The sequence below is a fragment of the Citrus sinensis genome, chromosome 1, assembly GCF_022201045.2.
Source record: "Citrus sinensis cultivar Valencia sweet orange chromosome 1, DVS_A1.0, whole genome shotgun sequence".
NCBI classification, from domain to species: Eukaryota; Viridiplantae; Streptophyta; class Magnoliopsida; order Sapindales; family Rutaceae; genus Citrus; species Citrus sinensis.
In genome coordinates, this window is record NC_068556.1 from 12,095,505 (window position 1) to 12,112,039 (window position 16,535).

At 31.4% G+C, this 16,535-nt stretch overlaps 1 protein-coding gene across 1 annotated transcript; it reads right to left on the bottom strand.

Annotated features, from left to right (window-relative positions):
- Positions 1-8,733: 8,733 nt before the first annotated feature.
- On the bottom strand, positions 8,734-16,445 carry LOC102631049 (12-oxophytodienoate reductase 3). The gene is made up of 5 exons (XM_006475468.4): positions 16,115-16,445; positions 15,868-16,008; positions 9,878-10,008; positions 9,619-9,801; positions 8,734-9,545 (listed from the first exon to the last, which is right to left on the bottom strand). Exons 1-5 carry the CDS (start codon positions 16,186-16,188, stop codon positions 8,884-8,886), a joined length of 1,191 nt encoding a protein of 396 aa, XP_006475531.1. The 5' UTR covers positions 16,189-16,445; the 3' UTR covers positions 8,734-8,883.
- Between the last annotated feature and the right edge of the window lie 90 nt (positions 16,446-16,535).

Sequence of the window (16,535 nt, forward strand, 5' to 3'; positions counted from 1 at the left end):
GCTTGCTTAACGGAATCCTCAAGCCTAGTGAGCTTCGAGGCGTGGACGTAGGCAAGGATTGCCGAACCACGTAAAAATCATTGTGTTTGTTTTCTCTTCCTTCACTCTATGACTATTGTGCTTTATTGAATTTATTTGTTTTTTATTCCATTAAGGCATTAGATTAAATTGTTGTGTGATTTGCTTAGCTTAAATTATAAAATCTCAATCCACCCCCCTCTTGGGTTGCCTGGTTAGTATTTCATTTACAACCTCCCAATTTGATTTTTCAAAAGAGTTACAAATAAATCTATCTCACACAATGTGTTTAATTACAAGTGATAGCTTAATGTGAGAAATAAAATGAAATACAATCAAGTTTGAAGCTCAATAATAGTTGTGTACTCAATAGCTAGCTCAATGATAATAATTGAATCACTTTTTGTTTGAATTTGATTGAGCCATTTTATAGATGGAGCTGAAAACTAGTCGTTATTGACTTTCTGCACGTAGTCAGATCGCCGTTTTGCAATTATCAGATCACCGTTTTGACTTAAACAAGTGACTGTTGCGCTGAAATTCAAATTATCGGATCGAAGTTATCAAGAAGTTGGATTACCATTTTTGCCATATCAAGATGTCGATTATCCGTTTACCATAAATGGTTTACCGTTTGCAAGATGATTGCTTTATGGACTGTTATCGGTTTACCATTATCCATAAACGGTTTATCGTTATCTGAGATTTACTCTCTAGAATGGAATTGGGTTACCGTTATCCATAAATGGTTTACCGTTATCTGAGATTTGTTCTTTGGAATACAATCGGTTTACCGTTATCCATAAACAGTTTATCGTTGCCCGAGATTTGCTCTCTAGAATGCAATCGATTTACCGTTATCCTTTAACAGTTTGCCGTTATCCGAGATGTGCTCTCTGGAATGCATTTAGTGTACCGTTAGCCATAAACGGTTAATGCAATCGGTTTGCCGTTTTCTATAAACGGTTTGCCATTTATTTTCCAAAAGGTTTTTCTTTGCTTTGAATATTATACAGCTTAAAAAATTGATCCAATTAACAATAATTTTTCAAACTTATCAAATTAAAATATGTTTGTTATCATCAAAATTTTAATTATGGAAACAAAAGAGTTAACATTATAAATCATCGTGTTTGATCTTATTTGACTCTAGTTCTTTTAATTTTCTTAGTGTTTAGTATTATTAAACTCTGGTTCTAAACTTCACTAATCATTTTTTTTTTTAACTAGGATTACGTCTTGGGGTTAGTAGTTTTGTATTTATACACCAAATTATTCTCAACACCTAGCTTTCCAAACATGATATATGACCAACAAACATAAGACATGCCACAACAAAGAATCATGGCCATTCAATTGTGTAGTGAAAAATATATCACAGCTCCATACCTCCAAACTCCTCATCCACAAGAAAATGAACTTAAACCAAACCCTCCATTTAGCACTAAATTTTATAAGCTTAAGGACATTCAAAGAAAAGATGTTGTATAATTTCACAATAAGTAAAACATAAAGAACAAACAGAATATGTAGAAATACCCCTTAATCCCAAAACGTCATATGTGGCGAGCTGATAATGAAAAAAAACACCAAGGCTAGATTAAGAACTTTGGAGGAATTAAGGGACTCCATCACTTCTTAAACAAGTCCAGTGGCGATAATAAAGGAGCAAGAAAAGATTTAGAGTTAGCCAAGCATAAAGAACCATCCATAGAATGAAGCAATGTAAGTTTGCCCAGAAAAGGTTCTAAAAGAAGGCAAGTAGTTACTATCATGCATAGGTAGGGATGGCAATGGATACCGCTCGCAGGAGGTTTGTAATTACAAAACCCGCACCCATAAAAAATTTAAATTACTAAACCCACCCACAACCCATTGCAATTTTTTTTTCAAGAAAAAGAAAAAACCCTCTTGACACTGGTTTGAAAATTTATCAAACCCACCTGCAACTCTTGGTGAGTTCTGCCAGTAACCCTCAGTAGTAGTAGTACCATCAAATTTATTTCAAATCAACTGGTTTTACTTGTAACCCATAATGGTTGCAGCAGCAGAAGACTTATTTCAAATCACAACACCACATCCAAAATCTTAATACCACATCTAAATAATTAGATTTATGTAAACATTTCTATAAAAATATACTTCTATTATTGCATACAAATATACAATAAAATCCACAATAAAAGTTATGCTTATGCTTGAGTTTTTTATTAGATTAGTAGCCAAAATTTAGGTGCATTTTTAGCCAAAACCGACAATCTAAGATAGAAAAATATCAATTAATATGGTTATCTTTTCATTAATAGGTACACAAGTGTCTTAAAATATATATGTATATACATACACACACATAATGTCAAGAGAACGACGTGAATCAAGCTAGTGACAGTAGTTACATATTTTTATAATTAAGACGACTAGGTTAGGTCTTGAGCAACAAATGACTACCAATAACTTAGGTGGTGTTTGTTTTTTCACTTAATGACTTAAAGTGACTTAACTTAATTAATTAAGTTAATTAGAATTGTTTGTTTTTATAACTTAATGGGACTTTTTAGATAATTTTGACTTAATAAAATAAGCTAATTTTTTTAGCTTTTTACTGAATGGAGAAATCTGAATTAAGTCAGATACTTTCTAATGTCAAAAATATCTCTACTTTATAATTTATTTTTCACGTCTATCCCAAAATTCACCCATAGACATTTACCCCCACATAATAATCTTATCATTATTTTTTTAGCCGTTACGCAATCCCTCCTCACTTTGCTTCTCTCATCTAGTTCTTGAATCTCCCATTAATTTCTCACCAGGCAAGCACTTGACTTGGGCCTTTTGTTTTTACTTTTCAATTACGTTTTCTAGCATTCACTTTTATTATATTTGACTTTTCAATTACGTTTTCTAGCATTCACTTTTATAATAATCAATAGCTTTGCTACTCTTTTTGGATCTGACACACTTCGTTATGCGTTTTGGGTATTGTTTTATTTATATGAATATATTTTGTTAATCTGATAGTGATTATTTTGGGACAATTTTTTGCTCATCTGTTTGATTTCAATTTTCTTTTTTATAATTGAGATGATGTTGTGTATGATCAATTGACTGAATGTAGGTATGGCATTGCATTTTTTTTTTTTTTTTGTAATTGGTTGAAGTAGTTTTAATAGAGCTATCTTGGGTGGTTACGAATTTTCCAGTCTCTTTGAATGAAATTAATAATGGCAATCGCTGCAATTAATAATCCACAATTGGTTCCATTTGATTGTTTTTTGCGGAACTTTCTTATAGATGTCGTCACAAGGGGAGAGAGCAAATTGGACTGATCCTACTTATAGGAAATATTTTATTAATCTCTACATGTGTTAAGCAAACAATGGAAACAGATCTGGGGCAACCTTGAAGCCTACTGCTTGGAACACGATTTCTCAGGAACTGAAAACATTGACAGGAAAATCTATTACCCCGAAACAACTTAAAAATGGATGGGATTATATGAAAAGGCAGTACCTCACATGGCTGAAATTAACAATGGCAACAGGACATGGTTACAATTCTACAACTTGTACTTTTGATTGGCCACCTGAAAGATGAGAAGAATACTTGAAGGTAACATTTTTTTTCTTTTATTTAAATGAATTATTTAAAATTTTTACAATATAAGTACAATCAATTATTATGTTTTGATTGAACATAAATATCCAGAAGCTAAACAATTTCGTAATAAACCTTTAGCAAATGCTGAAGAGTTGGAGGCATTGTTCTCAAGTGCAGTAGCAACAGGAGCTTATAACTGGAGTTCTAGAATGGAAGGGATACCAGAAATGGGAAATCTATCATCGATGCTATCTGAAACTCCAATTAACTGAGAAGATAATGATTGTGAGGTAAAAACACCAGATTCATACACCAATGTGGATGAACCACTTCCTGATGACATGCAAAGGTGTAAAAAGAAACAAAAGAAAAGCAAATCGGATGAAACTTGTGAAGATATCAACAAATTAGTGGTTGTATTAGAGAAGAATGAGGACAAAAGACCTTCAATTACTTAGTGCATGCCAATTTTGAGAAAGCTACTAACTTATGACAATCTCATGTATTATGTAGCTACTAATGCACTCTGCAATAAGAGAGAGTATCGAGAACTATGGATGGGCATGGAGTGTGATGAAGAACGAATTGGATGGATTTATAGTTTACCAAAAGGGCCTTAATATCTTATTCCTAGTTCATTTGTCAATGTTTTATTTGGTGTCATTATGGAATTTTTGGATTATATAGCTTTTTGTTTATGCAATGAATCAACGTTTTGATTACGTTCATTGTTGAACTTTTGGTTTGTGTAGTGAATTGTGTGTTTTGGTTATTTGAATATTTAATGAATATCTTGCTGCTCAAAGTGTGGCTTACGTTGCTTATATATGTTTTTTTTTTACTTTATTTTTGTCCTTGCAATTTCTTATAAATTTGTTTATATGGTCAGGTTGTTATATCCTATCACAGATAAATTGCAGCCTAAGCAATACTTTGGACTTTAATAGTAGGCATGTAAACATTCAATTAATATTAAATGTTCTTTTTTAAATGCTACATATATAATATATTTTTGTGTATTTATTTTTGCATAATAGATATGGCTATGGCTGATGAAGAAGTTGACATAAAGATTGGGGTTAAACGAATATTACGGAAACGATTGATTATGTTGGTAAAAAAATTATTGAAAGGGTCGACCAAAAGGCAACGAATATCTACATCATCTCTGGCATGTTCTCTTTACATTCAAGAACTTTTAAATGGATCACCAATAGTCTGCTAAGATCTTATGCGGATGGAAAAGAATGGGTTCATATCTCTATGTCAATTGTTCAAAGAAAAGGGATGGCTTTCTGATAGTAAGCATTTAACTGTTGAAGAGAAAATGGCTATGTTCTTATTTACAATTAGCCTTAATCTTCGAAATCGGTTCATTAAAATTAGATTACAGCACTCAAGTCATACAGTGCATAGATATTTTCATGAAGTACTGACGGCAATGATGAAGTTTTCGAAAGAAATGATCACTCCTCCGTCATTTACAGATAATTCAAGAGGCATATGTAATACTCGATTAAGGCAAATTTTTAAGGTATAAAACTTTCTGTGTACTAATATGTTCAAGAATAAAGCTTTTTATTTTTATTATTGAAATAATTTAATTACTAATATATAGGATTCAGTTGGTGCAATTGATGGAATTGTTATTCATGCATGTACTCCAACTGATAAACAAGTGCCATATAGAGGTCGCGGCAAGGGAGAATGCTTTCAAAATGTAATGGCCCTTTGTGATTTTGACATGATATTTAGATATGTTGTTGTTGGATGGGAAGGAACTGCACATGATTCAAGGGTCTTAACTGAAACCATTCATAATTCAAGAAATAAATTTCCTATTCCACCGCCTGGTATGTCATTATTCATTATTTTACCAATTTATTCATTATAATTTATAATATTATATTTTATTTGTCACTCATGTTGAATGTTTTTTTTCTAGATAAATACTATTTAGTTGATGCAGCATATTCACATACAAGAGGTTTCATGGCACCATACCGTCATGTGCGTTATTGGTTAGGTGACTTTTGTAGTGGCGGTCGAGCTAGAGGAAGGGAGGAAATATTCAATCATGCCCGTGCTAAATTGAGAAATGTTATTGAGCATGCTTTTGGTGTGCTAAAGGCCCGTTTTCCAATACTAAAAAGGATGGTACCATACTCATTTGATACACAGAGAAAAATAGTGGTGGCATGCATGGCGATTCATAATTTTCTTCGAAAAATATCAGTGGATGATGCATTATTTGCTCAATATGAAAATGATGAAGTTGAGCTAGAAAGTGGTCATAGCAATCAAAACCACACAGCTAATGCTATCAATTCCTCAAGTATTGAAGATCAAATTTATGGTATTTTATATATTAAATGGTAAATCAACTGTTTCAAGCATCTTATTAGTTTTTTCTTTCTTATATTATATACGATAAAATTTGAAATTTATGGTATTTTATATATTAAATTTTCAAAATCATTATGTATTCACTTAAATATAGTTTTACTTATAAATGTTAAAATATTGTGGTATTTAATATATTATTTATTTGACATTCAAATTTAATAAGGATACAAATGTAAAAGTACATATTTTCAGTTTTTTAAGTTGAAAAAAAAAATAACTTAATACTTATTTTCTGAGATTCAGACAAAAAAACAAACATATTATTCATATTCAGACATTCAGATCTATTCAGAATTTAAACTAATTCAGGTCTATTCATATTTCAGACAAAAAAACAAACGCCACCTTAGTTTACGTACTTTATAATTATATATTTTTAATGTAATTTTAATAAGTAAAATTTATGAGAAATAATTAAAATAAAATTACAGGTTGGTATACTCACCCACAATCCATTTAAATTTGTAATACCAAATCTAACCGTAATCTACAAAATTACCTACAATGACCAGTTTTGCAATATTATCCATAATAAGAAAAAAAATTGTTTAAAGATTTTTTTTTTTTAAAGAAAATTATCAATTCTCCTCTCGAGTTTTAGTGAAATTCTAAAAAGTAGTGGTGTCGTTTGTGTTTTTTACGTATATTTTTACAAGTTAAATAATTTGATAATTTATCTTACAATTTTTTAAAATTGATAATACTATTTATTTTACGGTCGTAATTCACTGGGATTAGTTTACCTAGCCATGACTGTGAGCATGTTTTTACTTGCGGCTACCCAAATTCAAGTAATATTAGAGGGGACGAGTGGTGTTCAATGGGTGAGGTTTATCATTCTCATGCCAAAACAATTAGTTATTTATAGCAAAAAATGAAATAAAAATATAATCACAATATAGAAAAATCAATTTCCTCTTAAGATTTTATGAATGTTTGAAATTACTCAAATTTTTTGAAATTTTAGCAGTTTGCCAAGGGTCTACAATGTGCTTCAACAAGCTACTTCTTTATTAACAACATAAAATAACTATCCTAGCATGACGAAGTGTATTTAAACTTAAAAAGACACAAATATATTATCAATAGTCCACTCAGGAGCAAAAGTCAATAGAAAACAAATTTCTTTTATTGTTTTCGCATGAGCTACCCATTTCTCTGTTAACAATGTTAGAATCTTTTAGGGAATCTTATTATCATGAACATTTTATCTTTGAAGTGTATTTAAACATGAAAAGACATTTCAAAATAATTGAAATATGAAATGACCATATAACCTTTGAAATGTATTAAAAACTATATTTCTATTAGATTGCCTTTGAAGGAAGCATCATTCAATATTATTGTCCTTAAAGTATTTATAACATTATCATTAATCAACATTATTGTCGCTGTAACCCTATCTATAACCCTAGTATGAAAATATATGAGTTGCTTGGGTTCGAGTCCCACGATGGGTTCAATATTATTTTCTATGCTGTGCATGCCATTTGAATGAGGAGATAAAATTTCTTATTTTAAAAACAAGAGGTTGAAATTCGACTCCCCTCATGTATGTAGGGAGGAGAGTAAGTTGTTAAAAAAATAATTATTATATGAATTTTAAATTTCTGAGGCCCCATTCAAGATATTTCCAATATCTGTATTTATTGAATTTATTCTCTTAAATATAAATATAAATATCTTCTCACCTTACCCAGGCTATAAAATCTATCAAGCAGAGCCCTAGTTTATGAATCACCAACATTGTTTACTCTTCCTGCTATTTTATAAGCATTATTTGCTTAATTTGATACTTTTTTCAGCACTTGAAAAGTGATGGCATTTGTTTGGCATGCTATAATTGTTTTTGTCGTTGCGGCAGTTGACGGCAATGCAGAAGCATCCAATTCCAATGACATTGGATTTTGCTATGGAAAGCTTGAAAATGACCTACCATCTGCAACTGATGTGATCAATCCGTATAAAAAATATAGCATTGGCAAGATTAGGCTCTTTGATCCCAACGATGCAGCACTCAATGCTCTAAGAGGCAGCCAAATTGACGTTACTTTAGGTGTAAGAAATGAAGATTTGCCTAATCTGGCAGCAAGCCAAGATGCCGCAAACTCATGGTTTGCTACGAATATGGAGCCTTACCTCAAAGATGTTGTCTTCTCACTTATTGCAGTTGGTAACCAAGTCATCCCAAGAGAATTTTGCCAATACGTTTTACCTGTAATGCAGATTCTGAACAACATCCTCAAGTTACCGATGCTTAGATTATGCTCAATTCACTGCACCCGAAGCTCTAGTTACCGATGCGAACTTGAATTATTATAACCTGTTTGATGCCACGGTTGATGCATACTTTTCAGCCATGTTAAAAAAACAAAAGAGTGCGTGATGTAGATGCAGTAGTTTCTGTCTTTCTGAGACTGGTTGGTCTTCATGGGAATGTCAATGTTACACGTCATGAGTAACAAGGGGACACCGAAAGGGCCAAATGCTTGCATAGAAGCGTTCATATTTTCCACGTTCAATGAGAATCTCACCGCTGTGGAACAAGCAGTCGGGACTTTTCGATCCCAACATGCAGCCGGTTCATCCCTTATTTACGAACTCCCAATAGGACTGAAAAACACCAAAATATGAAAGAACAAATATAATTAAATTGCACACAGACCATTTTGGGGATGGCTAAATAATATTTTCAAATTTGTGCATCACTAATTATAAAGGTCCCAATATAATATTTCTCCAATCTGTCAAAACATTTGTTCTCTTGATTAGGATCCATTTTTCCTTTATGGATAATGTAAATAATCAAGTTCCTGGCCAAATATTAGATATTTTACACTCTTGATTAATATAACCCACTCAAAGGCGTGATAGTGTTGCCTGGCCTTTATTTGCTTTGCTCAGGAAAGGATAGTCCGTGTAACCAACAATAGGATCATGAGTGTAGAATGTCTTCCTGACATACTTGTTTAAAGGTGCATTAAGCTTGAATCTCAAGACTAAGTCTGGGTTTGAGATAAAAAGACGACCATAGGCTACCAAATCAGCACCATCTTCTGCCAAAGCTTGGATCCCTAGCTCCCGAGTGAAGCCACCACTACAAATAAAAGTTCCCTGATAAGACCTTCTCCAAGTCCTCAATAGCTGAGCTTCTTCATCTTCAGTGCCAGGTCTGCCTGATTCTGTCTGGCCATAAGCAGTGTATCGAGGCTGTGTCACATGCAAATAAGTGAGTTTTGCACCCTGATCTATCTGGAGCTTGTTAAGTCCTTGAATAACCGCCAAGCCTAGACCGAGTGGATCAGAGTCTGTAGCATCAAGGTGGTCAATTGCAGGTGACATTCTCACGCCAACTCGATCTGCACCAATAGCTACAATAACTTCTCGAACCAACTGCATTAAGAATCTGCAACGATTTTCAATTGATCCACCATACTCATCTGTTCGGTCATTGATTCCATCCTTCAAAAATTGGTCAATTAGATAGCCATGTGCTCCATGGATTTCAATTCCATCAAAACCTGTAAATCATTAATTATGAAATACGAATGATACAAGATCATAATATGAAGAGTAAACAAATGAATTAATAACCTGCTTGAATAGCATTGAGTGCTGCCTGGCGGTATTGGTCTATCACCTCAGGTATTTCAGAGGTTTGCAAGGCTTGCGGGTTGGGGTATGTGGCATAAGACCCATCTGGCATAAGAATTCTCCACCTCCTTGAAATGGGCTCGTTCGTTGATGATATTGGAGCAGCTCCACCAGGTTGATAAACTATTCCAAGAAATGCTCATATTAATTAATGATTAACAATAACCAATGTCATCAATTCAAGTCAAATCTTGAATACCTTGATGGGAAGCACGGCCAACATGCCAGAGTTGACAGAAAATGATGGCCCCCTTAGCATGAACCGCATCTACCACCTTCTTCCACGCCTCTACTTGTTCCTCTGTGTAAATTCCTGGGACATGTGGAAAACTGCGTGTTCCACAAATGTCATTTATTTGTAATATCAGAAAATTAAAATGTTATTTTAATTTACAGAAATAGATAGAGTGAAAAAAATATATATAAAAAAGACAATTGTTGAACAGCGAAGAGTATCAAAGGATAGTGATTAGTGCTTTTTCTTTTTCTTAATGAAAATAATCAAAGATATTCTATTATTACAGTATTTCTTTTTAATGAGATTGAAGGTCAATGTTATTCAACTTGTTCGCCACTATTTGTGCTTCAAGGTCCAAAAAGAAAGTAATCAAAAGAAGATCCCAAAACATCAAAAAGAAATAAGATGTGTTTGAGTTGTAAGGGTACTAGTGAAATGACCAGCTTCAAATTCTCGAGGGTATGTCTTTTACTTTCATCTAATATTATTGAATAAAGTCAGTCCTAAATATCTTATTGAAATTCCAATAAGTTCTCCCCTACAGTTCCGATATTTCCAATCAATAAATATGTAGATTAAACACTCACAGAATTTTTTGTTTAATTTTTTTTCTTATATCTAAGAAGATCATTGGATTTATTTAATCCTAGCCCCTTTTAATAAGGCCGGAACACTCACAGAATATTCTAACATTTAACCTACAGCATTGATTTATTTCCTAAAAACATATAATTATAGATCATTGAAATTAAAATGCAATCAATAAAGGGACAAATAATTTTAAAACATAACATTATATCATTGAAATTGAAATGCATCAATAATCTCATCCAATTACGAAGCATGATATCAGATAGTATCAAATAAGTTTAATGTAAACACTAAAATCCATAGTTGGAAATCTATAATAATCATATAGCAATTAAACAATCCAAAATAAGATACCATGGTACTTCAACAATATAGTTAATCTACCTCGTAACACTAAAAAGTAAAACTAAAAAGTAAAACACTAAATCCATTGGGTTGAATGGTGTACTTGATAAAATCTGATGTGAGGAAAAAAATATGTAATAAAGCGGGTGAATATAGAATTAAATGAGTAGATAACATATAGGTTTTGTAAATAAATTTACTTTCAAATAAGGAAAACATAGAGATTCTCCCTCAAATATAAGTAAGAAATACTTACATCCAAATTTAAATAGGCTGTGATACTTATCCCCATCAAATTTAAAAATGTCACACTTGGTCCCCTTATACTAATAGAAGTTGATATTATTCTTATACTAATAGAAGTTGATATTATGTTAAATTATAATAAAAAGTCTATATCAATTCCAATCAATTTAAGTTAGTTTACAAATAATAAACATCCATTAAATTGAAATATTCTTTGTGATATGACAAAATCGTAATTGATAAGTTAAGTTAATTACCTAATTTATTTTTTCAATTTCGAATTCTAGCATTAACATAAGCTATTTATATATTGTATTTTCTTATAAAATCTTCATTTTATTCCATTTTCATCACATCATAGTTTATATATTAATTTTCTTTCTTACATAAGAAAATGCATTCTCTCACTAATAATACATAAAATAAGCTTACCCAAACCTTCAAATACTATATCGCCCAATTTATTTACATTTTTCAATTTTCAAGCCAAGAAAATATGAAAATAAACAAAATTAAAAGTTACATAAATTAGATAATTAACTCAATTTATGTTTATAATATATAAACTAAATTTATTTAATTATTGGGGCAATGTGGACTTTTTATTATAATCTAACATAATATATCAACTTCTGTTAATGAAACAAAAAGCTCATGGAATAAAAAAGTTTTACAAATAAAAATCCAACTTAACTGACTGGCGATCCTAAGATATAGATTCAAAGGGACAACCTAATTGTAAGACCTAGGAGGATCACTGTGCGGATTACCCTTCTATCCATTCCTATGATGAAAAAGTGATGCACGTAGAAGGAAGAGTTGTGCACTTAATGATTCTTATTCTTTGAAAATCCAAGCAGAATAATGCAGATTATTCTTAATTAAGGAATCATCTATGTGAGAGATAAGTGGGGTCATTTCAAAGGGAATTGTTTAGAGCTCAATCCCTGGAAACTCTTGCAGAACCAAGCAAAAGTTCAAGACTGAAACAAACATAACAATGAGAACTCAAATGTGTTAGAAAAGACTCTTGTGTAAAATATATCATCCGTTTACATAGACGACAGTGGTTCAAAAAAATCACATCTACTAGTTAGCCAGTAAAGCTAAGTATCTTTTCACAAAAGAAGATTCAAATGTTAAGACTTACCTATCCCATACACGATCGATTTGTTGAACTTTATCACAAAGATAAAAAATGATTGTGATATTAAAAATGTCCATTTTTCTATTTCTGCTAATTTTCATTTACGTGGGGACTGTTAGAAAAATAACACAAAAATAGTTATATAAGACCAATTTTGAGCTAAATGTATAATGAGGAAATATGCTTGCATGGATGATTCAAAATCTCCTTCGTGAGCTCTTCATAACGAATCATATAACGATCAAATCGGTGCTTCGATGAATGAGAAATTGGATCTCAAAGAGCATCCACTGGTTTAAAAAATAAAGAGATTGAATGTTGTTTTTGCCATTTTCTATTTATTGAATTAAACTGGAATCAAATATGTAATATAACAACAATATCAATATCAATATTAATCATAACAATAAGAGATTAAAAAGCTATTAATGGATGAATGTGGCTATATTTCAAGGGAAAGTAAAGCCTAAAAGGCTGTTACAAATAAGTAAAAGTTATAGATTTTGTTTCAAACAATAAATTCAAGAGTTAGTCTTAAATTTTGTTTTACCAAAATGCCCTCCACAAATTCTATAAATTTACTACCAATTTTATTTGCAAAACACACTAAAAATTCAAGTGCTTTCTACTCGTCTCTCTAGCTTTAGGCTTCAGTATGGTAGAGTTCAAACACTAGTTTGAAGCTTGTTAGAATAGTAAGATCATGCTACCGAGACTATTCGAATCCATTATCTTTGGGAAATAGACACCAATATAGCCTTAGCATCGTAGAAAAGGTGGCAAATCTGTTTTTAAGCACATTGTAACTTTAAGACCTCGAGTTTATGGCTTATTTGTTATTATATATTATTTGCAATTTTTAATAATATATTATTTCTTTTCAATTTTATTATTATAGCTTATTAGTAAGCTTAAGTGCATTAGAAAGATTGTGTCACAAAAACTACACATTGCCTAAAGATTTTGAGTTTGAAGTAGAACTATTTATGACCCCTCAAGTCTTCTCTAGAAAGCTAGTTAGTGTATTTTTGCAAATAACATTCGCTGTCTAATTTCACCTACAATTATATCAGTAGCTAATAGTGAGTTTGTAACATATGTATTATGCCCTATCGACCTAGGCAAAATGGTAGCGTCCCTTCCTAATACAACAAAACAGTTGGCGTCTCTTCCTAATACAACAAAACAGTAACATGCCATGTTACTTTTGGCATACAAATGAAAATATGAAAGAAAAAAATAATAATAATTTAGGCTCCATCCGCCACTGCTGTCAGGCAGCTTGGCTGCAGATTGCAGCTGCCACAACAAGAGAAGTGGCATAAATTCTTGTTTTGCAGCTGCCCTGTGGTAGCCAAAGCACAGTAATCCCACACTGCCCCTTAGTTTTCAGTTTTGAAAGTTAAAAAAAGGTAATTTCAAATTTTTATTAAAAAAAAAAAACATTCAAATTCTTAACTCTAGAATTTGATATACAGTAAAACCTCACTATAATCATATTATTGAGACCAAACAAATTTATTACTATAAGAACATTATAACTTAATAGATGTGTAACTAAAAAAATTAATGTTTTGACTTAGTTATTCCTAGAGCAACTAACAGAAAGGTAAAATATCCACTACATTAATAAATAATTAAAGGAACATGTCACATCTAATCTATAGTTATTGATAAAAGAGATAGACATAGTTTTAAAAAAAATAATAATTTATGTATCTATGTTGTGTTATGCACGTCATCCCAAAAGTCTAAACATTTGCATTCTCTTTAATGATTTTCTCTCAATATAAATTCTATAAATACTATATATTGTATAAATCATTACCCCAAACAACTTAAAAAAAATATTTTTTTTCCATCTTAATCCTTTAGGGCCTGTTTGGTACTTGGAATAAAATAAGATAGAATAGAATGGGATAGAATGAGATAGCATTATATTTATGGTGTATTTACTCGTAGGAATGAGAATGATTGATGGAGTTTACTAATAAGTAGAAGAGGCAACGTGAATGAAACACATGGGATCTACATCTTTTGGGCATTCCCCAATAAGAACTTGGCGAATCAAGTTTCCATTCTTTGAACTCCTCATTTTACCCTCATTGAATTTTCATACTCATCAAATTACCCTCAATTAAGTTTTGTCACATTTGCATTTTGGCCTTTGTAGAAGTTTTGTAATATTTACAAATAGGTCTCTCATTATTTATTAGTAATAATAATAATATTATTATTATTATTATTGTCTTCGTTTATAACTATTTATTATTATTATTATTATTATTATTATATTTAAATTTATTAGTTTTATTATTTAATTATTACTTATTATTATTATTGTCTTTAATGTCATTATAGTTATTATTAAATCTTATTCTTATTAAAATTTATTAATTTTATAATTATTAGAAAACTTATTTTGAATAATAAAATTCATAATCACAATTATTATAATAAATAATGGCAATAATAAACTAATGTCATTTTAGTAACTTGTAATAATTCGTTCTAATTCCAAGACAAAGTAAACACATCAATGATAATACTGCTCATTTTGATTCCGATTCCAATTTTTAAGGTAAAGTAAACAATTTATTCTGATTCTCATTCTCTATTATGATTTTATTCCATTCTGATTGCCGATTACTAAATGCACGATTAGTGTTGTCTCATGTTCGCTGCAATTCACGGGATTGGGCTAAATTGTATACATGGTTTTCACATTAAATTAATTAAAAAATTAAAATTAACTAAATGTTTGGATTTTTTTATTACTAGTTATTTACTTCACATTCAATTATGATATTTATAATTTAAATTAAGTGAAATTTATTGAGTTATTTCTTTCAATAATCTATTAATAATTTTATTTTCTGTATTATTGTTATTTATATTTTTAATTACAGCATTTTATATTTTTATAAACATGCATATTAATATTGATAAATTAGTAAATATATTTGAGTTATAGAAATGTTGCAACAAATTTATATCATGAGGGTTATGGGATAAATTTTCTTAAGCTTTTGGGATTATTCTGTGGGCTCATAATATCATTATTCTAATTTTATGTTGCACACACAGGAATCGATAAAATTTTAATGAATTAATTCAAATCTCAACCTTATTATCCTACCACAAAATGCACCCTTAATATAACATAATATAACATGGTATGTTTTTCTTTTCAGAATATACAAATAACTAGTATTATGTGAAAACAAGTTCTTTGAGACGAAATTTGAAAAAATTATAATTTATTACAATATAAAATTTCCTTTTATTTATAAGTAGCTTAAGTAGGATCATATGTTTTTTATAATTATTGAAATTTATTCTTGTATGGAAGAGTATCAAATACGATATTGCTGGTTTTTTCCGCATCTAACGGATGTTGCTAAAGAGCACGTACAGTAGATCACACACATCACATTGACACGTGGGAGAAGTTTTGCTCTCTGACGGTGACGGAGGACTTTGGTGGGCTTGGGTCCCAGTAACCATTAACTCATTAAAGAAGTGGGACGCAATAACCACTAGTTGATAACTTAACCAATCAAATTAGACACGGTCGCCTTTAGCTTTAGGCACATGCGTTTAAATAGAATTACGAAAATACCCGGGAGCCGTAGGAGAGACCGCAGTGCCTTCAGAGATGAGAAAGCCGCCAGGCGTTGACCTCTGCTGATAGTAAGTAGCCAAAGCTGGCCCTGGAATCCCATTCAAAGCTCTGCATCTTGTCATCGGCGCAAGCACCACCCTGCCCACCACCACCATCAAACACACCCAGGACAAAGCCTGAATCCTTAATAAAATCAAGGATAAATTCGTCATATCAGGATAAATCCCAGTGTTAATTTGCTGACCTGTGAGAGAGATTGAACTTGCCCATATTGTATGGAGTAAAGAGCCTGCTGTCATTCGCTGTAGTTTCTGCCATTTCTATTCCTGAAGAAAAATAGAAATTAAAAGATGATCTGATGCTTCGGAGTTTTCTGAGGACGATGATCTATTGATGAAACGAGGACATATAGTCACAAACTATCAAATTAGAAGAGAGAGGCCATCCGTATTTTAATTGTGGGTTTTTAGAAGGAAAAAAAAAATCAAGGAATATGATTAGACGGTGCTGGGTATCTTTGAATTTTTGTCGTTTGATGAGTAGTGGACTAGCGGGTCAAAGATGTAAAAGATGGACGTTGATTAACAATAGAATGCGTCGGTGGGCTTGGTGATTCCGCACGCAATGTTTAACAGGGGACATGGCGTTCACGTGTTTGGACGGTC

Coding starts and splice junctions, on each gene's coding strand:
- LOC102631049 (XM_006475468.4), bottom strand. CDS start 16,188: ATGGCAGAAACTACAGCGAATGACAGCAGGCTCTTTACTCCATACAAT. Junction 10,009..15,867: donor GTCTCTCCTACGGCTCCCGG/GTATTTTCGTAA, acceptor TGGAACACGCAG/TTTTCCACATGTCCCAGGAA. Junction 9,802..9,877: donor TGGCCGTGCTTCCCATCAAG/GTATTCAAGATT, acceptor TTCTTGGAATAG/TTTATCAACCTGGTGGAGCT.